The sequence below is a fragment of the Carassius carassius genome, chromosome 32, assembly GCF_963082965.1.
Source record: "Carassius carassius chromosome 32, fCarCar2.1, whole genome shotgun sequence".
In the NCBI taxonomy this organism is placed as follows: domain Eukaryota; kingdom Metazoa; phylum Chordata; class Actinopteri; order Cypriniformes; family Cyprinidae; genus Carassius; species Carassius carassius.
Genome location: NC_081786.1, coordinates 3,418,957 through 3,441,905, shown reverse-complemented (window position 1 = coordinate 3,441,905; position 22,949 = coordinate 3,418,957). Strand labels below are relative to the sequence as shown.

Genomic DNA, 22,949 nt, shown 5'->3' with positions numbered 1-22,949 from the left:
CTGCATCAAAAATTTTTTTTACAGAACATATTATTATATGTTCTTGGTAGTAGAGAGCAATGCAAAGCGCTCAAAGTGAAACTTGAATGCAAAGCATGAAGAGTTTTATGCACCTTCTGTGTTTGTGGCATCCGGTGCGTGAGCTGAGACACCACAGGAAGTGAGCGTACGTTTGATATCTCCGTAGACACATATAAATGTAGGCACAGGCTGTCAGAAACTCTTCACTCATGCTTTATTTTTACTGGCGCTCTGGTAAGAATGCGCTTCTGTCTTTATGGTCTAATTTTGGGAACATGTAACTGTGTTTATTAACACTTTAATTTTTCACATTATAGAGATACAGAGAGACTTTGTGCCTAAATATTTATTGGATGTAATTAGATTTGGTTTAAATGCTCAGCCGTATGTGTGTGTGTGTGTGTGTGTGTGTGTTTGTCTGTGCAGCTGTGTCTGCGCAGGCAGCAGGTGAGTGAGAAGCTGAATGAATGGGCCGTCTTCAATGATAAATACAAGGAGCTGTGTGAATGGCTGACGCAAATGGAAAGCAAAGTATCCCAGAATGGAGACATCAGCATTGAAGAGATGATCGAGAAACTACGAAAGGTAGCGATTAAAAATTACATGTCTTTTGTGTTGTATATACAGTATATAGAATGTTTATATATATATATATATATATATATATATATATATATATATATATATAGAGAGAGAGAGAGAGAGACTGTTACACATAGTGAGGATGTTTTTCGATGTCTCTAAGGACTATCAGGAAGAGGTGGCGGTGGTTCAGGAGAATAAACAGGAGCTCCAGCAGCTGGGTGAACGTTTAGCTCGGGCCAGTCATGAGAGCAAAGCCTCTGACATCCAACACAAACTCGGGAAAGTCAACGAACGCTGGCAGCACCTGCTTGACCTCATTGGGGCCAGGTACTGGAACACACACACTGTGATTATCACCACTATTTCACGCTAAATTCATTAAAAAATGATTGCGGTTTGAATCTGCATTGTGTTTCGATCAGATTTCCTTTTAGATTTTAATAATTTCATTTTGTAATTCTTTGGAATTTTGTGGTTTTTGTTAATTTTTAATAAATATATCTTGTCACGTCTGTGAATTTTGAATTTCAGTTTTAGTTGAAGTTCAAGTTGCTAAATGGAAGTGAGAAATGCTGCCTTGGCAACTAGTTTAGATCAATAAGCTATCTTATTATAATTATAAATAAAATGTTGATATTTTATTTGATTTCAGATCATGTTTTCTTTAGTTCAAGAAATGAAAGTATTTTTATGTTTTTAGTTTTAGTTAACTATAATAACCCTGATGTAGACACAGTATATTGTGTCAGAAATTGTGAAAAGGCCGATAATATGTGTGTGTGTTCAGGGTGAAGAAGCTGCGGGAGACTTTAGTGGCCGTTCAGCAGCTGGATAAGAACATGAATAGCCTGCGCTCTTGGCTCGGCCACATCGAGACCGAACTGTCCCGTCCCATCGTGTACGACACCTGTGACTACCAGGAGATCCAGAGGAAACTAGATCTACAGCAGGTACACACACACACACCCACACACCCACACACACACACACACACACACAGACACACACACACACACACACACACACTACCAGGAGATCCAGAGGAAACTAGATCTACAGCAGGTACACACACACACACACACACACCCACACACACACACACTACCAGGAGATCCAGAGGAAACTAGATCTACAGCAGGTAAACACACACACACCCACACACACACACACACACACACACACACTACCAGGAGATCCAGAGGAAACTAGATCTACAGCAGGTAAACACACACACACACACTACCAGGAGATCCAGAGGAAACTAGATCTACAGCAGGTACACACACACACACACACTGCATTGCGAAAGCATTTTGATTCATTCCGATGAAGCATTATTTATGCCCTTGGTTCAGGAGCTGCAGAGAGACATCGAGAAGCACAGCACAGGTGTGGCATCAGTGCTGAACCTGTGTGAGGTGTTGCTGCACGACTGTGACGCGTGTGCTACAGACGCCGAGTGTGACTCCATCCAGCAGGCCACACGCACCCTGGACCGCCGCTGGAGGAGCATCTGTGCCATGTCCATGGAGAGGAGACTCAAGTACGACCATCAACCGCACCGCGTCCTTTTATTTCTCATTTCATTTTATTTGTATTACTTTTTTATATTTATATTTAGCTTTGATCTTTAGCATTTAAAAAAGTTTTGCTCTACATTTTTATATATATATATATATTTTTTTTTAATGTTAACCTATTTCAGCTTTATTGCAGCTTCATTTCAATTAATGAAAATAATTGTTTTTATAGTTTATTTTTTATTTCCGTTTCAGTTTTACAAATTGTATCACTTCATCTTACATTTGTTTTTTTTTCAGTTAGTTCCCAAAGCAATGTTTCTTAATGTAGTTTGTCCTGTTTTATATTATATTTTGTTTTATAATTGTATATATTTATTTGTTATTTTATCTATTTCAGCTTTATTGCAGCCTTATTTCAATGAATGAAAATGATTTTTAATAGTTTTATTTATACTTAAATTTTATGATAACAACACACCTTTGTGTTGTTGTTCATGTGGTTAATGACAAATTTAAACCTTTTATATTTTGTATTTTATTTTATTTGAACACTCTCAGCTTTCATGTTTATTTTTAATTGTTTAATAAAAAAATTGTGCTTAATGACAAATTTTGCTCAGCATTTTAAATTTTTAATGTTAATGTATTTCAGCTTTATTTCAATTAATGAAAATCATTTTTAAACGTTTTTTTTATAGTTTTATATCATAATTGTGCTTAATGACAAATTTAAACTAATTCTTCTCAGCATTTTATATTTTTAATGTAAATCTATTGCAGCTTTATTTCAATAATTATAACTATTAAAATAATTTTTAATAGTTTATTTTTTACTAGTTTTATACCATAATTGCTAAATGACAAATGTGAACCTAAACTTTGCTCCTTGAAAGGATTGAGGAGACGTGGCGTCTCTGGCAGAAGTTTCTGGATGATTTCTCTCACTTCGAGGAGTGGCTCATGTTGTCGGAGAAGAAAGCCGCACTGCCAAACTCTTCAGGTGTCCTTTACACTGTTGCCAAAGAGGAGCTCAAGAATTTTGAGGTGAGATCATCCAGACTGAATGAATGTAGTGTTGTTAAACTCAGATTTATGATATTAACGCTCTATGTTTCTGTAGACGTTCCAGCGGCAGGTGCATGAAGGTTTGACGCAGCTGGAGCTGATCAATAAACTGTATCAGCGTCTGGCACGTGAGAATCGCACCGATGCGGCCTGTAGTCTGAGAGAGATGGCCCACAACGCCAACCAGCGCTGGGACAACCTGCAGAAACGAGTGTCCTCCGTCCTACGCAGGCTAAAGGTACAGAGCTCTGATTCGTTTTACACCAACATCAACTCAATTGATGCTTAGACACTCATCACTTAAGATACATATTATAATAACACAAATCTGTGAAAGAACTGCCTGTCTTTGCTTTTTTTAAGTTGATTCAAAGATAATTTATCAAATGCAGAGCAATATCCAGCAATAGTAAACCCAAAATATAGTTTAACTTTTAAATGTTGTATTTATTTTAAATAAATAGTTTAATATAATTTTTAAACTTTGTACTATATATATATATATATATATATATATATATATATATATATACACACACACACACACACACACATAATATAATTAATCATAAATGCATATATTATGTACATTCTTCAATAAATCAGTGGATAATACATGAAATAATATAATCTAAAGTGATATTTTTGTAAATTAACCTTTCAGTAAATTTTTCGTAAATCAGCTGTTTCAAAAAAATAAATATATTTTGTAATATTAATGATTAGATAAATGCAAGTGGGCTTTTACTTTATCAGATTTTGTATTTCCTCCGCAGCACTTTATATGTCAGCGGGAGGAGTTTGAGACTGCACGAGACTGTATCTTGGTCTGGCTCACAGAGATGGACCTGCAGTTAACCAACATTGAGCATTTCTCCGAGTGGGACATCCAGGCCAAACTCAAACAGCTGAAGGTATCTCTCTGGCCTTTATCACTGCATGTGCTCTCCATATCTCCTGTGTCATCCTCTGATGGAGGTTTTCTTCTGCGTCCAGGCGTTCCAGCAGGAGATCACTCTGAACACAGCCAAGATTGACCACATATTCCAGCAGGGTGAAGCTCTTCTGGAAAAGAGTGAGCCGATCGATGCTGCTGTGATCGAGGAAGAGCTTGAAGAACTGCAGCGTTACTGCCAGGAAGTGTTTGGACATGTGGAGCGCTACTACAAGAAACTTACACGATTACTGGTACTTTAATTACATCAGATGCTTTTTCTGACTGATATTGGAGGACTCTTCCATTCTTTTTCAATTTGTTTCAGACTTATTTATATGTACCTATCTACCAACCTATTTATTTATTCATTTATTTATTTATACATTTGTTTTTTTGTTTATATTTATTTTCAGATTTATATGTACCATTTTAATTTATATTTACCTTTTTATTTATGACTTCCTTCTTTTATTTATTTATTAGTTATTTACTCATTCATTTATAGATTTTTTCCTATTTGTTTATCTTTATTCATTTTATTTTATTTTAATATTTATTTATATTAACATTTATTTGTTTACTTTTCATTTGTTTATATTTACCAATTTATATTTATTTGTTTACATTTATTTATTTTCATATGTATGTATATATAAAGTTTTTATTTTTTATTTACATTTACCTTTACCTTTTTATTTATGACTACTGTACTATTATTTATCTTTATATATTTATACTGTTTATATTTATTTATATTGTTTACCTTATTCATTCATTCATTTTTTTCATTCTATTTTATTTTATTTTCACATTTAAATAAACCTTTTTCATTTGTATTGTCTTTTTTGATTACTTTGTATTTATTAATTCATTTAGTCAAACATTTTATATGCACATATTTTGTTTAGCATTTTTGGCCATGTGTGACCCTGGAGCACAAAAGCAGTCTTAAGTCTCTGGGGTACAGTATATCTGTGTCAATAGCCAAAAAAACATAGTATAGGTCAAAATTGTTGACTTTTCTTTTATGCCAAAAATCATTAGGATATTAAGTAAAGATCATATTCCATGAAGATATTTAGTAAATTTCCTACTGGAAATAAATTAAAACTTAATTTTTTTTTTTTCAGATTTCAGATTTTCAAATAGTTGCATCTCGGCCAAATATGGTCAGATCCTAACAATCCATACATCAATGGAAAACTTATTTATTCAGTTTTCAGATGATGCATACATTTAAATTTTGAAAAAGTGACCCTTATGACTGGTTTTGTGGTCCAGGGTCACATTTTATTTCATCCACTTTAATCAGTCAAGGTTTCGATCCCACAAACCACTGTGAATTCTTCTTCTTCATCCAGCTCACAGACGATGAACATGACGTCTCGTCCTCGGACCGGGAGTTTGATCTGGACGAGCCTGCTGACGTGTCCAGCTTTCCTTGGAGTGAGCGTCTGGGCGATGGTTTTCTGTCGCCTCTGCCCTCGTCCAGTCGCTCTGCGTCGCTGGCCGCTCCTCTACGGTCCGAACGCTCGGGCCGAGACACTCCAGCCAGCGTGGACTCCATCCCTTTGGAGTGGGACCACGATTACGACCTGAGCCGGGGTCTGGAGAGCGCCAGCAGAGCCTTGTCCTCCGAACCAGGAGAACAGGGAGAGGACGGATACCTGCAGGGCTCAGCATCTGCCCTCTCGGGTCAGTGCGAGATCTTGAGAGAGAATAAACTGGTGGCTGTAGCAGATGATGTTAGTGTGGGTCAGCATTCAATCATGTTTGTATTGTATGCATGCATATGTTTCTTTCAGATGTAGAGATTCCAGAGAGTCCTGAGGCATATCTAAAACTTACTGAGCAAACTCTGAGGTCCAGCGCTGGTAGGCAACAGCAGTCCGAGATCTGAGACTCACTCACTAGTCTGTCGCCTGAGATTGTGATCTTTAGTTTCTACTCACAAACCGAATCAAAGCACAGAGCTGTATTTTCTAACCCTTCTCTTTTGATTTGTGTTGCTTCACACTGTGTGTTAACCTCAATAATCAGTTCTCCAGTGTTTGCATGTAGTGTTACAGAGTTCACTCCGGTGTTTGTTCTGGGTTTCTAATGCTTTTGGATTTGCCAAATCAACAGCATTACTCACAGTATTTTGCAATCAGAGTAAATTGTTAATTACAAAAAAAAATTGTTTTAAATCAAGTGCTTTAAAATCAAATATTAGTAGTATGGCCCATGTGTATGTTTTCAATGGTCGCACTGGTCCAAAGGAAGAATTTTACATATCAAGGTCAAATTTTAATCTGAAATCACAGATTAAAAAATATATATTTTTAAATAAAGAAAATGAAGCCTATTTTTGGAACAATTCCTAAATGTTTTCACACTTTTTGATCGTAAAAGCAATTTCGCCCCGAAATTCTCATCACTGTTAAACATCTGAATATCTTTTTGTAATTAGATTCACGTTGTGGATTTTTGTTTAAATCTGTTATTTTATTATTATTTATACTATTATAGTATTTAGTAATATTCTGATTTAGCTTTTTCTTTTTATTTCCAGTGTTTCTTTGAGTAGTTTAAGTTGTAGTCATTTTGTTATGTTTTTATCATTTAATTCGTTTTTATTCAGCTTGATTTTTGTTTTAGTTTTTTGGTAATTTTAAGACTTTCAACATTTTATTTCTGTCAATTGTTAAAGCAACATTTCCTATTTTAAACGTTTTTCACCAAATATTTCTGTTTTTTATTTTATTTCAGCTTCTTTTTAATTAACAAAAAAAAAAAAACATTCTTAGTTAACAGTAACAAAACCGGTTTAAAAAAGCGTTTCATGCATTTTTTTAAATGCACAATTTAAATGATGATTTTTTGCATCACAGTAATGAGAATGGACATATTCTATTAATAATAATTCTGTAGTAATCTGCCATGAAAATATGTTAAAGCAAAAAAGCTTTAGGTCAGCAGATTATAAAACACAAGTGACCCTTTAAAAACCCTTTTCCTAATCGAATTACCTGGATAAGTAAAGGTGAACAAACATTTTTAAAAGTGCTGTATTAGATGTCATCCTGAAGAGCAGTGTGTATACTCACTGATTGTAAACTGCTTTGACTAATGATACTTCTATTTAGAAGCACCTAGTATGTTTGACTAATGAGAAAGCAATCATGTGACGATCTTGCACTGCATCAGGCCTGAGAAAGAGAACACGGTTCCAAACGCAGCTCAGAGCAACTTCCTGTTGTTCCTCCTTTTAAAATGAATCTGCTGTTCCTCTACAGGTGACGCTGGATCACTGGAGACTCACATCAGGCAGCTGGATAAAGTTCTCAACACCAGCTGCTTCCATCTGCAGCAGACGGAGAGCATCATACGCAGCCGGACTCCCACCGGCCCGGAGCTGGACGCCACCTACATGGGTTATGTGAGTCATCATCTATAGGACTACTGAATATTAGGGGAATTGTCTCTGGTTTGAATAAGAAAGCATTTGCTAACACTTTTTTAATCTTTATTTCTCTCTCAGATGCGTCTTCTTGAAGAATGTCGTGGCAGTATAGACGCAGTAAAGCGAGTGGGATTCGAGCTGAAAGAAGAGGAAGACAAGATATCAGGTTTCGTCAATCCCAACAGCTCAGAGTCCCAAACTTCAGGTACAGAACCAGATAATATTCTGAGCCATGCATATAAAAACATGCAACCTTAAAACTAATGCTGATGGTATATAAGCCATTAAACATTATATGTGTTACATTAAAGATCGGCTTGGAGGAAATGTAGAATATGAATATTCAGTAGTAATATTGAGTAAGACTTGCATCTGATCGTGAAGATGCAGCTTTCATTATTATCGAGCTATATTTTGCATGCAAAAACACTTGCGTGCAGCGTGCATTTTATAATAAATGGAATATTTTGGATTTTGATTTTCTTTTGTCTGATGCATCATAAAATGTGTATTTCTGAATACAGCTACCGTACTATGAAGTGTGACCCGTGTGTGTTGTGCAGGTGTGATCGAGCGCTGGGAGCTGCTGCAGGCTCAGGCTCTCAGTAAAGAGATGCGCATGAAGCAGAACATGCAGCAGTGGCAGCAGTTCAACTCGGACCTGAACAGCATCTGCAGCTGGCTGGACCAGACAGAAGAAGAGCTGGAGCAGCAGCGGGGACTGGACCTCAGCACGGACATACAGACTATCCAGCTACGCATCAAGAAACTCAAGGTCAGACACGCCAGCGCTGTTAATTATCACTCACACTATTTGTTACTAAGTGCTCCGATTACTCAAAACTGACACATTGAAGCTATATAGCAGGGGTGTCAAGCTCAGTGCCTGGAGAGTTTAGTTCAATCACACATTCCCTGTAGTTTCCAAAGAAACCTGAAGGACCTGATTAGCTGGATCAGGTGTGATTAATTAGGGTTGGAGCTAAACTCTGCAGAGCTGTGGCCCTCCAGGAACTGAATTTGATGCCCCTGCTATATAGCAGTATTAATTTAGATATAATTATATATATTATATATAAAAATGAAAGTAACACATAACAAAATTTCTAAAACTTTTTCTTGTTTGTTGGTTATCCATCATAAACTCAAATAAAACTAACTAAAAGTAAATTAAATTAAATTAATGCATTTAACTAACGCTTTTAAAGCGACTTACAGTGCATTCAGGCTTTTTTTACCTAACGTGTTCCCTGGGAATCGAACCCAAAAACTTGCGCTGCTAACGCAATGCTCTACCACTTGAGCCACAAAAAAAAAATCGTTAATACGGAAAATCCTAAATTTAAAAAAACTTAATTAGAAATGTTGCCTTACTAGATTTAATAGTGAAATAAAAATAAACTAAAGCTATATAGAAATACAAAAAAAATAAAATCATCATCATAATGAGAAAAACAGGTTGTTAAAACCTAAACTAAAATTTGAACAAAAACAACAAATATAAAAATGAAAGCTAATTAAAATATATTAATAAATACTGTAAAAATATATAAAACAAATACAAAAATAATACTAATCCCATGATAATCTTTGAACCAGTTTTTGTTTGAAAGGTTAGAGTTTTCTTTGTTTTATTGTTTGTTGGTTTTCCAATTAAAACAAACAAAACTAAATGATAAAATTAAAAATAAAAGGCAATTCAATGTTTTAAGAAGTATTGTAATAGTAATAATAATACTAAAAAGACACTAATGCCATGATATTCTTTGAACCTCATGGTTTGTTCGTTGGTTGTCCAGTTGTTCAGTGTATTGTGGCATTGATGTTTTTCTCTGTTGACCTGTGACCTGTGCAGGAGCTGCAGAAAGCTCTGGATAAGCGCAAGGCCATCGTGTTGTCCATTAACCTCTGCAGCGCCGAGTTTGTGCAGTCGGACAGCGAGGAGGCACGAGACTTACAGCGACGTCTGAAGGAGATGAATAACCGCTGGGAGCGTCTCAGCAGCTCTCTGGACGACTGGAGGACCGCGCTCCAGCACGCGCTCTTGCAGTGCCAGGCAAGAAGCTGATATCAGAAGATATTCGTTCAGAAATTCTGCTTTCATCAATGTTGAGGGGTTAAAATCACAGACCTTTTCCTAATCTTCAGGACTTCCATGAGATGAGTCACGGTCTGCTTCTGTGGCTGGAGAACATCGAACGCAGGAGGAATGAGATCGTCCCGATCGACCACACTCAGGACAGCGATACCCTACAGGAGCATCACAAAACGTTTCTGGTAACTTACTCCTCTTTTGGGTTGGTACAGCATTTGGGTAAGAAGTTGCTTGGTTTGTTTTGATTTAACACTGATTGTTCTGCAGCAATTCCGCCGGGAGCTGCTGGACACGCAGTTGAAGGTGGCGTCCCTGCAGGACATGTCTCTTCAGCTGCTGGTCCACTCGGAGGGCACTGACTGTCTGGAAGCCAAAGAGAAGGTGCATGTGATCGGGAACCGTCTCAAGCTGCTGCTGAAGGAAGTGACGAGAGACATCAGAGAGCTGCAGAAGACCCTGGACATCAGCAGCAGTCAGCAGGTGAGTTACTGACCACCAGCTTTGATCCACACAGTTTGCCTGTGTTTGACTTAAATTATATTAGTGCCTGTAAACATGAAATTCATTTCATGCAAATAATTACATATTTCCAAATATTTCTAAAGCCAGGAAAAGGATGGGCCACAGGATGCCTTAAATTGTTGTTGTTGTTATTATTATTATTATTATTAATAGTAATAGTATATTGCAATAACCAAACTTAACAAATGCATGCAAACAAACATGAAAATTTTTATTTTTCCGTTAATTTTATTTTTATTTTAGAACAGTACAATATACAATACAATTCCAGTTTTCGAAACTTGAATTAATTGTGGTTAATTTACCTTTTTTATAGGTGAATGTATAACCTATATTAATTACTGTAATAAATAAGTAAATATAAATTACTGATTAGTATATTATATTATAATGTATAGGGGGCTTTGCATTTTGTGTTTCAATTCTTCAGTTCAAAACGGTTGATTTTTTTTTTGCAGCAGTGTGCTTTATTATCATTGAGATATAATTGTTTTTATGAATATTTTGAACTAGTTTTTATTTCAATATTTTGTTTTCATTTTAATTTCAGTTAAAGTTTTAGTAATTAGGTTGTGTTTTTTGTCATTATATATATATATATATATATATATATATATATATATATATATATATATATATATATATATATATATGCTAGCTGAAATTAAAAAAAGTTTTTGTAAATTTGTTGTATTTTTATATATATATAGTGCATTTCATTTCAGTTGAAGTTTCATTTTATTTTTTTATTTCAAGTGACAATTGTTTTATAATTTTAGTTTGGCTACAATAACCCTGATGTGCAGTCTGTCTAGTTTTTTAATCACACTGTCTTTCTCCAACCGTCCTCATCACACACTATCTCTGTAGGACTTGTCATCTTGGTCGTCTGCTGATGATTTGGACACTTCCGGTTCCCTGAGCCCTGTTTCTGGACGCAGCACTCCCAGCCGCCGGCGATCGGTAACACGTTACACTCATGTTCTGTTGGGCCCTTCAGAGATCACTGTATCTCGTCACGTTGAGCTGATGGTTTGACACTTGAATGTTTCTGGAACTTGGCCTTCAAAAACACACTTGACACCTTATTAGTATACTTATTAGTTTGCCCAAAGTTCCTCCAAAACTCAAGACCTTCCCAGCATGCTCTCTTCTAATGCAAGAGCTGAATCAGAACTGGAGATGTGATTCGTCCCTGTTGTGTTTCTACATCCTATTGATTGATCCCAGTTTTACATCCTTTAAACACCTAGTCACACCCTTATCACTCCCCTAAAATCTGGCTTGGTTTGTTCCTCCACTCATTTCCCACATTCATGTTTATTCTAGATTCCCACACTGTAGTCATCAAGGAATACTGGTTCTATGAAAAAAAAAAAAAACACGTCCAGGTCATATTTAACCTCAAAATTTAGCATGAATAAAATGAAGCCTTTTTGGTCCATTAACATTTTATGATTATAATGATCATAAACATTATAATGACATTTAAACAGGTTTTCCTCTTATATTATTACTATTATCCAGAAGTTTTTTCTCATCAGATTCTCATTATAATAATACAATGATGCATATTTCAACAAACTACTGTAATGTATGTATATTTAAAATTATTTTAATATTTAAAATAAATTAATTGATTCAATTCTAGTAATTACAAATGTTAGCTTGTCATGCTCCTTAATTTTTGTTTGTAATATTTATAATACTTAATGATAATTTAATATAATTATAATATAATTTGTGCTGTTAACAGTTAATCATTATTAATCGCATCCTAAATAAGTTTTAGTTTGCATAAATGTTTTGTCTATATTTAATATGTATATAAATCCACACAGATACAGTATAAATTTGGAAACTATTTACATGTATTTACTATTTATATTCATATAATTTATATAATAAATAAATACATTTAATAAACAGTACAGACCAAAAGTTTGGACACACCTTCTCATTCAAAGAGTTTTCTTTATTTTCATGACTATGAAAATTGTAGATTCACACTGAAGGCATCAAAACTATGAATTAACACATGTGGAATTATATATGGATTTATATACATAACAAAAAAGTGTGAAACAACTGAAAATATGTCATATTGTAGGTTCTTCAAAGTAGCCACCTTTTGCTTTGATTACTGCTTTGCACACTCTTGGCATTCTCTTGATGAGCTTCAAGAGGTAGTCACCTGAAATGGTCTTCCAACAGTCTTGAAGGAGTTCCCCGAGAGATGCTTAGCACTTGTTGGCCCTTTTGCCTTCTGTCTGCGGTCCAGCTCACCCCTAAACCATCTCGATTGGGTTCAGGTCCGGTGACTGTGGAGGCCAGGTCATCTGGCGCAGCACCCCATCACTCTCCTTCTTGGTCAAATAGCCCTTGATGCCTTCAGTGTGACTCTACAATTTTCATAGTCATGAAAATAAAGAAAACTCTTTGAATGAGAAGGTGTGTCCAAACTTTTGGTCTGTACTGTAAATGTATAAAAATTCTGAAATAGACAGATGCATGTGTGTTATTATATATACATAATAAATAAACAAAGTACACATACATATATTATGTAAACAAAGTTTTATTTTGGATGTGATTAATCATTTGCCAGCACTAAATATAGCATATATATATATATATATATATATATAGAGAGAGAGAGAGAGAGAGAGAGAGAGATAGATTTATGTTTATATCATTTATAGATAGATAGATAGATAGATAGATAGATAGATATTCTAATAATAAAATAACATTAATTTGAGAGATTTTTCCTGTTTTATGGCATTTTAAGTAATACACAATTTCCTGGGTAAAATATGACCTGTGACATTCTCAGAAAACAGACGAAATGAGCTTTAAACATCTTTTATATATATATATATTAAAGGATCACTTGTCGGCAAGGCGGTTTTCTGAGAAGGGTGTCATGAAGAACCAGTTTCTTTGTCTCCATAGAAGTGCTGTCACCCCATCAGCACTCTTTTGATTTTGTTGGTGCTCTTCTTTTTTGGTTTTTCTTTCATCAGTAGCTTTGTCTTTATTTGCCTGGACTGAAACATTCTTTCTTTCTTTTACCCCCCTGTTCATTGCAAACAGCCTCGGGGCAAAAGTAGTCTGTCACAGCCCGGAGCCTGTGTGAGCAGTCCACTTCACAGGTACCTTTCTCCTGGTTTCTAGAACACTTGGAAGATAATGGAACTCAACCCATGACCTGAGCGTAGACCCCTAGCGCTAATGGCTCTGGGGTTGACCCTTGAGTGGACAGTGTCCTACAAACCATGATACACAAGCTCCATGCTCATGCTGATGACTTCCATCATCTTCTGTGATTCTAGACACTGCTCAGGTTAGGGAGCTGAGATAGACACTACTAAGGGAGCTCGTGCACATGCGTGCTTGTTTTCTATATTTTGCGGCTGTAAATATGGATACTCTAGGCTGCTTGCTATTGAGCCGTTCATTTTTCTTGTCTATTCGGCAAGCGTCTGCAATGAACAATCTTGGCAACTTTCTTTTTTTCTCTCTCTGGTGTGTCACATCTGCTCTTTCACGACTAATCAATCATCTTCTCCCTCCTCCAATCTGCCATCCGTGCAGTTTGATGACATGCTAGAGAAACATGACTCGAGAGACTCAGTGTTAAGACTCTCTTCCGGTGGGACTAATAGGAGCAAAAAATCCGATTTTCCATGTGTCAGCATGTAGTGGGTTATGGTGAAATTACAACAAGATATTTTAAATTATAAAATAAGTTTATAATATCTTCTTTTAATACTAGATCATTGAAAGTAGCATCAAAATCTGGTTTTCCATGATATTAACTATGGTTATTCACAAATTTATTTGTAGTGGATCATAGTAAAATAATTAAGTTTAATAATATTTATTTAAGATAATTGCTAAGATTTTATAGTTTATAAGATGTATATAGTTAAGATAATTGTTTAATTGTTTATAATTGTTAACTATTGTCCCATAAGTATAAATAATGGCAGTATGTCCCCTTTAAAAATTCATATTCACAATATAATAACCACATTATATATATATATATATATATATATATATACATACAGTATATATATTTTAGTATTAAATGTGGTTATTCACAAACAGCTGCTTTGTAGTGGGTCACGGTAAAATTACAAGAAGTGTATTTATTATTAAATAATTAAGTTAAATAATTAAGTATTTTTTTTATATGTCAAAATATAAAATAATCAAGTATTTTTTGCTCATGAATTGCATACTTGTTTTTCCAGCATATTTTTTTTAACTATTAGGCAACGGCAGCCCCAAACTACAGCTATATATTAATGAAAACTCTGAAACTGGAAACCATTGAGCTGTTTTTCCTGTTAGCATGGTCTCTGTTTAACAGCGCTTTAACAAAAAAGGCATATTTAAAAATACAGAAACTCTCTTAAAATGGCCCTTTTGCTTTTAAATGCTACTGAAGACTTCAAACTAACTATCTGTGTCAAGCTTTGGCATCTAATGTGTTCCCAAATGTCATATAACAGTGTATATCAGCAAATGAACCAAGAAATATGCACAGAGAAAGCTTATTTACATTCTTAAAAATAAAGGTTCCAAAAGGGGATTTTCATAGCGATGCAACTGCAGACCTTTTTATCCACTATATAAAAAACCTTTTGTGGAATGAAAATATTCCATGGATGTTAAAGGTTCTTCGTGGAACCATCAATGCCCAATATCCAGTGAACCTTTCATTTTAAGAGTGTAGAGAGAAAGTCTTTTGTGAATCTACAAAGCCCATTTCTTCAGCTACAGATAGGAATAGCTAGATAACCAGTGTAATTTCTATCATGCACCTATTTTTACATCTGAGCGTTTCCACCTCTTGTGCTGTCTCATGTATAGCAGGTCTCGCAACGCCGCTGGATCCGGTTCCTCCCTTTCTGACGAGGAAGAACCACCATCCTGGTGCAGAACCTTCCTGAAGCGAGTCTTCTGGGCCGCACTGCCGCTGCAGATCTTCCTGCTGCTGGTGCTGGTGGTGGCCTGTCTTGTGCCTACATCTGAACACGACTACAGCTGTGTCCAACTCAACAACTTTGCCCGCTCCTTCCACCCAATGCTCAGATACACCAATGGGCCTCCGCCTAAATGAGCAACACTTTTAAGACAAGACTGCAGCTCAGCATTGGGTTTTCTTCTAAATTGACTACTGCCGTTGAGTTTGGCAGCCTTTAACATGTCCTTGTACAGCAAATACAGCTGCTAATTTTACAGTATATCACTCGGAGTCTAGTGTAGATGTTAGAATAAAGCCTACTGCACTGAAAACTGCTGTCAGCCCAGTGTTGTTAGTGCTACTGATGTTCTTCCATGTTTGATATGAAGGAGGAAACTAGAGCGTAGGATATTAACTCAGCACTGTGAGTTAATCAGGCCTTTTTTAATCAAGAAAAAAAACAAGTTTATTTGGAAAAAAACTTAAAGGTGTTGGGTTGCTTTTATCAAATAAATTACTTGTAAAAAAAGAGAAGATAAAAAATCCATGAACTCTATATTGCAATTATTTTTTATATGTATTTTTGGCATGTGGTCATTCTTTGGTTTCCATTGGATTAGTCATTGTTTATTTTTCATTTTTAATCTTAACTAACCTGCTGTACTATTCAAGGTAACTGTGTTATGAATATAATCTACTGTATGTAAACCACTGATATCAAAGAAAAGGATATTTATGTACGTACAGTTTGCTAAAGCAAACATTCGCAGTGAAAATATATATGATATACTGTACACATAACCTGCTGATAAGTATTTTTCATTACAATTAAAGACTGAATGACCATAATTTGATTAATTGTGAATCATAATTGTTTTCTTACCTATTTTCTGTCGCAGTTTAAACACTGGAATGATTTGCTCGTAATATCTACAGGGTTGTATTACCCAGTTAACAGGGAATGCTCTCAGAAGTTTTGTTATGAATTAACATTCTTTCAGTAACATTAATAGAATGTTCATTTAAAATGATCTGTTCTTTAATAACATTCTGAAAATGCTTTTTATACATTGTATATTTGCACAGAGAACATTCAAAAGTAACTTTCCATGTTTGCAAAATAATCAAATGGAATGTAGTTTAAAAATTTAAAACATTAACTGGATGGTTTGAATGTTCTTAGAATATTCAGAAACAACATCTGGGTAAAAGCATCAAATCATTGCATACTTCCATTAACCCCGATTCAAATTTGTGGAGTCTCATTTATCGCAGCAATCATGGTAAACATCTCTAAATATTTAATGAAATACTTGCCATTAATATGATGCATGCATAAAATTTGTTTAATACATGGTTGCTTTTTAATTACTATCAATAGTAGGTGCTTTTTCTTCCCAGAATGGTGCCGTTACAGAAAGCATGATCAATCCTGGTTAAAACACTAAACAATTCTGGTTTTTTGACCAGTGAAATTGTGCTGGTTGAGCTAGTTAAGAAGCCTGGTGGAGAAACCAGCAGCATCCAAGCCACAGACTATCCAGGCTCTTCAGCTGGGAACGGGATGAACATTAAAGCAACTGTATGTAGTTTTGTCTATTTTTGTAATTTTGGAGCCCCTACAGTTAATTGTAATCGACTGTCTGTTGTAATTACAGTGGGTAGATGCACACGTGCGTTTGTTGCTGCTGTAAAGCCATCCGCCTTTTGGTGAAGTACACGCATGGGAAAGAAGCAATGACACTTGCCTTTTCAGAAGTCAATGTACCATCAGAACAATTTTGAAACTTGTATTTCAAAGGCAAAAAAATACTTAGAGTTGCTTAAATGTTATTATTATCCGAGGGGGCCGCTGGGCTGTCCGAGGTTGTTCCGGAGGGAGCTGGCAGAGCCTGGGGTTGGAACTCGTGAGAATGAGTGATGTTTATGGAGGAAACTGGAGCTTCCCAGATGTGAGGAGCGTGATGCTGGTGTAGATGAGCAGGACAGTGACGTGACTGAAGCAGAACCTCCAGCCTTCTGAGAACTTCATAGTTTGGGACGCAACCTGTGCAGTCAACACCTAACATCTGACTCACCACCATGTAGAAGTCCAGTAACTGCAATGTAGGAACATACTAGTTACTTTTAACAAAGTTAATCCATTTCCTGTATATATATATATATATATATATATTTGGGGTGAGTAATATCTATTTTGAAAATATTAATACTTTTATTGAGCACGGATGTATTAAATAGATCAAAAGTGTCAGTAAAGATAATTTTACAAAATATTTATATTTCAAACAAATGATTTTTATTTGGTTCAGCAAAGAATCCTGGGGGAAACGTATCACTGTAATAATATTTCACAGTATTATTTTATTTACTGTTATTTTTGATCAAAGAAATGCAGCCTTGATGATCATAAGAGACTTATTTCATCTTATGGACTGCACACTTTTGAACGGTAGTGTATAACAGTCTTGTATCAAACTCTGTACCTGTTTCTCGGTGTGAGTGAGATCTGCTATAGCACTAGACTGAGTGTCCAGCAGTCTCTGGGCTTGTTGAATCTCATCTCTGGCTCTGAGTTCCTGGTTTTTCATCTCTGACTTGATGGTGGTCATTTTCTTCTCAGTCTTTACCTTGTTCTTCTCAAGCTTTCCCAGGTTCTTATTCTGCTCCTCTATGGTTTGGTTTTGTTCCATCACTTTGATCTTGTTGCACCAAAGACAGCAGAAACTAAGCACTTACTGTACAAGCATCGCCACACTCTACTCTACATGTGAAACAGCACTTTTAGAGATGCATGAAATAAAAATTCAGGCTATTTTCCAAATGCATGTTATTGCTCTAATTGCGAACAATTCATTGGTGCATGTTTCATTTTTGATTTGTTTTGACCCTGTAATTCTTAACTAAAATTTCACTACTTGATATTTCATCACGACTTTAAGGGTCAAGATTAGAACCATTTATGTTCATCATTTGGCAGATGCTTTAATCCAAAGCAAAGCATTGTATTCACAGCTGTTTTCTCTACATTTTATCAGTATGGATTACTCAAATGCATGATTTTACTGTTGCAGGTTGGATGCTCTACAAGCTACATGAACCATCTGTATGCTTTAAGGATCCAGAAACCAAAGCACTGATCTAAGTAATCTATTTTATTATCCATAGAACCATATTGTCATATAACTCAAGTGCCATATACAGTAAAAATGGTATATATTTACAGAGTCACATTTGTGTTTTTGAATTAAAAATGTTGTATTTTAAGCTGAAATGACTCTTTTTGGTGAGGGTCTGTGGGCCAGGCCTCGTCCCTGTACCTTGAGCTCATTGGTGTGGGACAGCTGGGCTTTCAGATCGGTGTTGGAGAAGCGTAAGGTGCTCAGCTCCGCCTGCAGACGATCCACACGCTTCTGGAGCTTCTTACAGGCCAAAGTAGCATCATCTTTCTCCACCGCCAGAGCTGAGCGGCTCCTCTTCTCCTCCTCCAGCTGGACCATCTTCCTCCTCAGCAGCTCCAGGTGAAGCTCTTTACTTTCTGAACGCTCCTTATGTTCTTTAAGCTGCAGTCATTGATGGAAATGATAAACCAGTTAATCAAATAATAATAGAAATGATAGGTAGGTAGGATTGTTGTATGGTTTATATTTTATATTGAAACGTTTTTTGCATATTTACACTGGTTTTACATTGAATACTTTTAAAATAAATGACAAGTATAATAAATAAATGAATAGTATAAGAAAAATACAAAATAAAAATATAATACATTTTTAGAATTTGTTTTGATAAAAGTAAGTCATTTAAAATTTTATTTAATTTGTTTTGAATTGTTTATTTTTTAATTATATTTCTAATTAAATTATTCAAATAAAATAAAAATTTTACCATTTGCATTTGTGAACTTGTTTTTTTTTTTTTTTTTTTACCATTTTAAGCTATGTCACTTATCATAAGGAAATTTGCATTAAAATTGGGCATTTGTTTGTAAATCTGTAACAATTATTTTTCATTTCTGCACTCTTTTTCAAGATAAATTATGATAAAATAGGGCATTCATTTTTAAACCTGTAACAATTATTGTATATGTGGAAAGATTATGCACCAAAAACAGAGAACTAAATTCATTCCTGTTCTCTTTGACACATCAGCACCTTTCTCTGAAGGCTGTAGATTTGTGTCTTGGTCTCCAGTAAAGCTGTCCCTTCCTGTCTGCTCAGCTGTTCAGCTCGTGTAAGAATGGCTTCGAGTCTCATATCAAATCCCAGATCTGCAGCAACACGATCCACTTTCAGCTTCTCTGAGAGCTGCTCCACAAACCGCAGGTACTACAGAGAGAGAAGATCGTTCATTTTAGGACATTTATGATACATTCCAATTATGTTCTAATTCCAAATGAGACAGAGGCTAGAAACAGTAACAGGCTTGGGCAGAATAAATCCAGTTCCTCACATGCTGTTTGTCCTGGTTCATTCCATCTTTCCAGACTCCAGCCGTAAGCAGCTCGTCCTCCAGACTCTTGATTCTGTCCAGCAGCTCGTGTTCTCTCCGTTCTGAGCTGCTCTGATACTCTTTGTGTCTAGACAACAGCTCTTCCACCTCCGCCATCCTGCCCTCCGTCTCCAGCTGAGACTAGAGCACACAGAGAGCACAGGAGTGAAAAAATAGGAACACAGTCTATGTTATAATAATATGAGATGCAAACATTACCTTCTGCGCACTTTTCTCCCTGCTGCACAGGGCCGTAAGTGCCTTCAATAGGTCACTTTGTGTGTGTTGAAGAGGACGAGACTCGTCCTCCAGCAGAGCTTCCACATTCTTCATGAAGGCCTCATGCTGGCTGTGAGATGCCTGAGCTTCCTTCTGGCAGCTGTGGAGTTTATTTTGCAGATCTTGAGAGAGACTCTCATAGTGGCGACAGCTCTGCTGTGCGGACGCCAGCGCCAGTTCAGACTCCTGCAAGGAGGTTTTCAGCCTCTGCTTCTCCCTCTCCAAACTTAGTTTCTTCAGGGAGATTACATCCAATTCCTTACAACAAAAATACAAATAAAAATGCTTTTGAGAATGTCACATTTTCTCATAAAATATTATGTATTTTGTAGCATTTTTGCATTATTGATCTGTAAGATACCTGTCTGGTAGAGTTCAGCTCATTCACTCTGGAGCCTGAGAGCGTCTGTTCACGTTCTACATCAGAAACCAGTCTCTTGACTGTTTCTCGGCTGGCTTTACACTCCACCTCGTACAACTTCACGCTCTCCTCTAAAGCACAAATGCAGTTCTTCAGTCGGTCTCTCTCCTTGAAGCAGGCGTCCAACTTATCATAGACAGATATGTTAGAGATCGTGAGAATCCTGGTTAAAAGCATATATGAAAACACTTACCATGGATATGATATAATCCAAAGGATCCGCCTTTCCTGACACATTTACAGACACTTTGTTTGCTACTGCTGATATAAACTCATCAGATCTTCTATGGGTCTCAGCAGCTTCCTGTTTTGCCTTGTTGCATTCTGCAAAATACTGTCTGCAATATTTGATGACAGTGTTTACTAAGAGAAAATCTAAACAATAAAATCACATAAAGATGATGCTTTGAATGACTAATTTATAATAAGCCTTAGGATTGTTTACACTTCCAATGCTTTTCAATGCTGTTGCTTTTATGCATGTTAATAAAAGAGAATAAAAGAGAGAGAGAGGTGCAAGCTAATTTACTGTTATACTAAAATATAGAAAATTGTATCATCATAAAACAAAGAGATTCTAGGTGTGTCCAGACGTTTGACTAGTAGTGTGCAATAAATGCTCACTTTGATTTGATATCAAGCTCCATGATTTTCTGCTTGATCTCCTCATTCTCTTTTGTAAGTGTCTGTACTCTCATGTCCATGAAGCTTTTGGAGGAGGTGATGGAGAGCATCTCCTGCTCTGTGTTGTAGCTGCGTTCTCTGAGCGAGCTGATGAGAGACTCCTGTCTCGCCTCTTTCTCTTTATGTCGATCTACAGCATCCCTTAAGTTTTTCAGAGTCTCTTCTTGAGATGCAACTTTGGATTGGCTTTCCAAGAGCTGTTAAAAGCATTAGATATTTCACATATAGAATGTGCATCTAAAACACCACAAATGACCAGTGAATATAGAGACCTGTGATTGGATTTTGTTGTATTTGGTCTGCAGGACGGCCAGTTCCTCACGGGCCGTCTCAGTGGCCTGTTTATAGTGTGTGAGGTGCTGCTGGATTACAGACTCCTCCATTGCCAAACCGCTGTCAGTCAAACCTGAATGTATCCATAGCAACAGTAACATTCACCCAGCTAACAGGGAACATTTTCAGAATGTTCTGGCAAGGATCTCTCAAAGTTATGAGCAAACATTCTTCCAGGAACATTAGAATGATGGTAAAAAGGATTTCTGATTTTAATAAAATTCTGAAAATGTTTACAAATCACAAAAACTTGATAAATAATTAATGGATCTTTTTTTTTGTGTGTGTGTGTAATGTTTCCCTTTTGATATTCTGATATTCTAAATTAAATGTAGCTACTTGTTTTAGAATGTTTAGAGAAGTTTTGAGACCAAAAATCTAGACAAAAAAAAAAAAAGAAACTTAATTTAATGGCTATGTTACCAATATATTTTTAGAACATACTTTTTGTTTGCTGGGCACAATTAATATTCATTAACTTTTTATAGTAATAAAATACAATGGATTTTAGTTATAAATGAACAAAATTGTGTATATATGATTATAAAAGATATGGTGGTATAAGACATTAATAACAATTTTATTGACTTACTAAATTAGTCCTTGTTGGCAAGTCCTGTAGATGTTTTATCATTTTATAGATCCTGAAACAAAACCAAATGATGGCTACAGCAGTAGACAGCAAAGCAATTAAACGCAACAATTCTCTTTGTAAAGAAAAATGAGAATGTATCACTCTGTAAACTGGCACAATGTACAAAAACTCACTTGTCTCTGTTATTGCTCCACCTCTATATCAAATCTCCTCTTAATGCTCAGTTTTTGTAGGTTATTCATGTTAATGTGTCGCTGTAGTTTAGCAGGTTTCCAAGCAACACAACAACATTTAACGTGCTCACCTCTAGAGGGCGCGCCAGCACGTGTTCCACATTCATTTATTTGGTACTAGATGCTTTTATCAGAGCGACCGACGTACAATGTTTTCATTTTATTTTTACATTTTATGTTCTGACACAATGAATTTCAATGGTGACAAATAACATAAAGCTTCCTACCTACCTGCTGCAGAGTCTTGATAAATATGTTCTATTTAAAATTTACTCGATTTTAACATTTTTAATAAAATAGATGATTAAAGATGATGATGTAATGATTTAGATAGATAGATAGATAGATAGATAGACAGACAGACAAACAGACAGACAGACAGACAGACAGACAGATAGATAGACAGATAGATAGATAGATAGATAGATAGATAGATAGATAGATAGATAGATAGATAGATAGATAGATAGATAGATAGATAGATAGATAGATAGATAGATAGATAGATAGATAGATAGATAGATAGATAGATAGATAGATAGATAGATAGATACAACCCGAATTCCGGAAAAGTTGGGATGTTTTTTAAATTTTAATAAAATGAAAACTAAAAGACTTTCAAATCACATGAGCCAATATTTTATTCACAATAGAACATAGATAACATAGCAAATGTTTAAACTGAGAAAGTTTACAATTTTATGCACAAAATGAGCTCATTTCAATTTTGATTTCTGCTACA

At 35.6% G+C, this 22,949-nt stretch overlaps 2 protein-coding genes across 3 annotated transcripts in view; one reads left to right on the top strand and one right to left on the bottom strand.

Annotated features, from left to right (window-relative positions):
- Positions 1-15,344, top strand: part of syne1b (spectrin repeat containing, nuclear envelope 1b) — a 108,065-nt gene extending 92,721 nt beyond the window's left edge. The window contains exons 127-145 of the mRNA XM_059519890.1: positions 448-606; positions 767-933; positions 1,394-1,556; positions 1,962-2,149; positions 3,023-3,173; positions 3,250-3,432; positions 3,971-4,108; positions 4,191-4,382; positions 5,493-5,826; positions 5,937-6,005; positions 7,410-7,552; positions 7,655-7,781; positions 8,140-8,351; positions 9,432-9,632; positions 9,725-9,853; positions 9,939-10,151; positions 11,064-11,156; positions 13,290-13,348; positions 15,078-15,344. Coding sequence (XP_059375873.1) covers positions 448-606; positions 767-933; positions 1,394-1,556; positions 1,962-2,149; positions 3,023-3,173; positions 3,250-3,432; positions 3,971-4,108; positions 4,191-4,382; positions 5,493-5,826; positions 5,937-6,005; positions 7,410-7,552; positions 7,655-7,781; positions 8,140-8,351; positions 9,432-9,632; positions 9,725-9,853; positions 9,939-10,151; positions 11,064-11,156; positions 13,290-13,348; positions 15,078-15,327 — 3,171 coding nt within the window. The 3' untranslated portion in view covers positions 15,328-15,344. The remainder of the gene's footprint in view (positions 1-447; positions 607-766; positions 934-1,393; positions 1,557-1,961; positions 2,150-3,022; positions 3,174-3,249; positions 3,433-3,970; positions 4,109-4,190; positions 4,383-5,492; positions 5,827-5,936; positions 6,006-7,409; positions 7,553-7,654; positions 7,782-8,139; positions 8,352-9,431; positions 9,633-9,724; positions 9,854-9,938; positions 10,152-11,063; positions 11,157-13,289; positions 13,349-15,077) is intronic.
- Positions 15,345-16,965: 1,621 nt separating this feature from the next.
- Positions 16,966-22,266, bottom strand: ccdc170 (coiled-coil domain containing 170). Of its 2 annotated transcripts, none has more exons than XM_059520975.1 (11): positions 22,148-22,266; positions 21,319-21,452; positions 20,987-21,243; positions 20,556-20,700; positions 20,303-20,488; positions 19,882-20,199; positions 19,624-19,803; positions 19,326-19,499; positions 18,492-18,734; positions 17,658-17,873; positions 16,966-17,270 (listed from the first exon to the last, which is right to left on the bottom strand). In XM_059520975.1, the coding sequence occupies exons 2-11, from the start codon at positions 21,427-21,429 to the stop codon at positions 16,995-16,997; spliced, it is 2,106 nt and encodes a 701-aa protein (XP_059376958.1). In that variant the 5' UTR covers positions 21,430-21,452; positions 22,148-22,266; the 3' UTR covers positions 16,966-16,994. The 2 variants fall into 2 exon arrangements, with proteins under 2 accessions (XP_059376958.1, XP_059376959.1); XM_059520976.1 differs by having other exon boundaries at positions 17,130-17,319; positions 17,615-17,873.
- Positions 22,267-22,949: the final 683 nt, after the last annotated feature.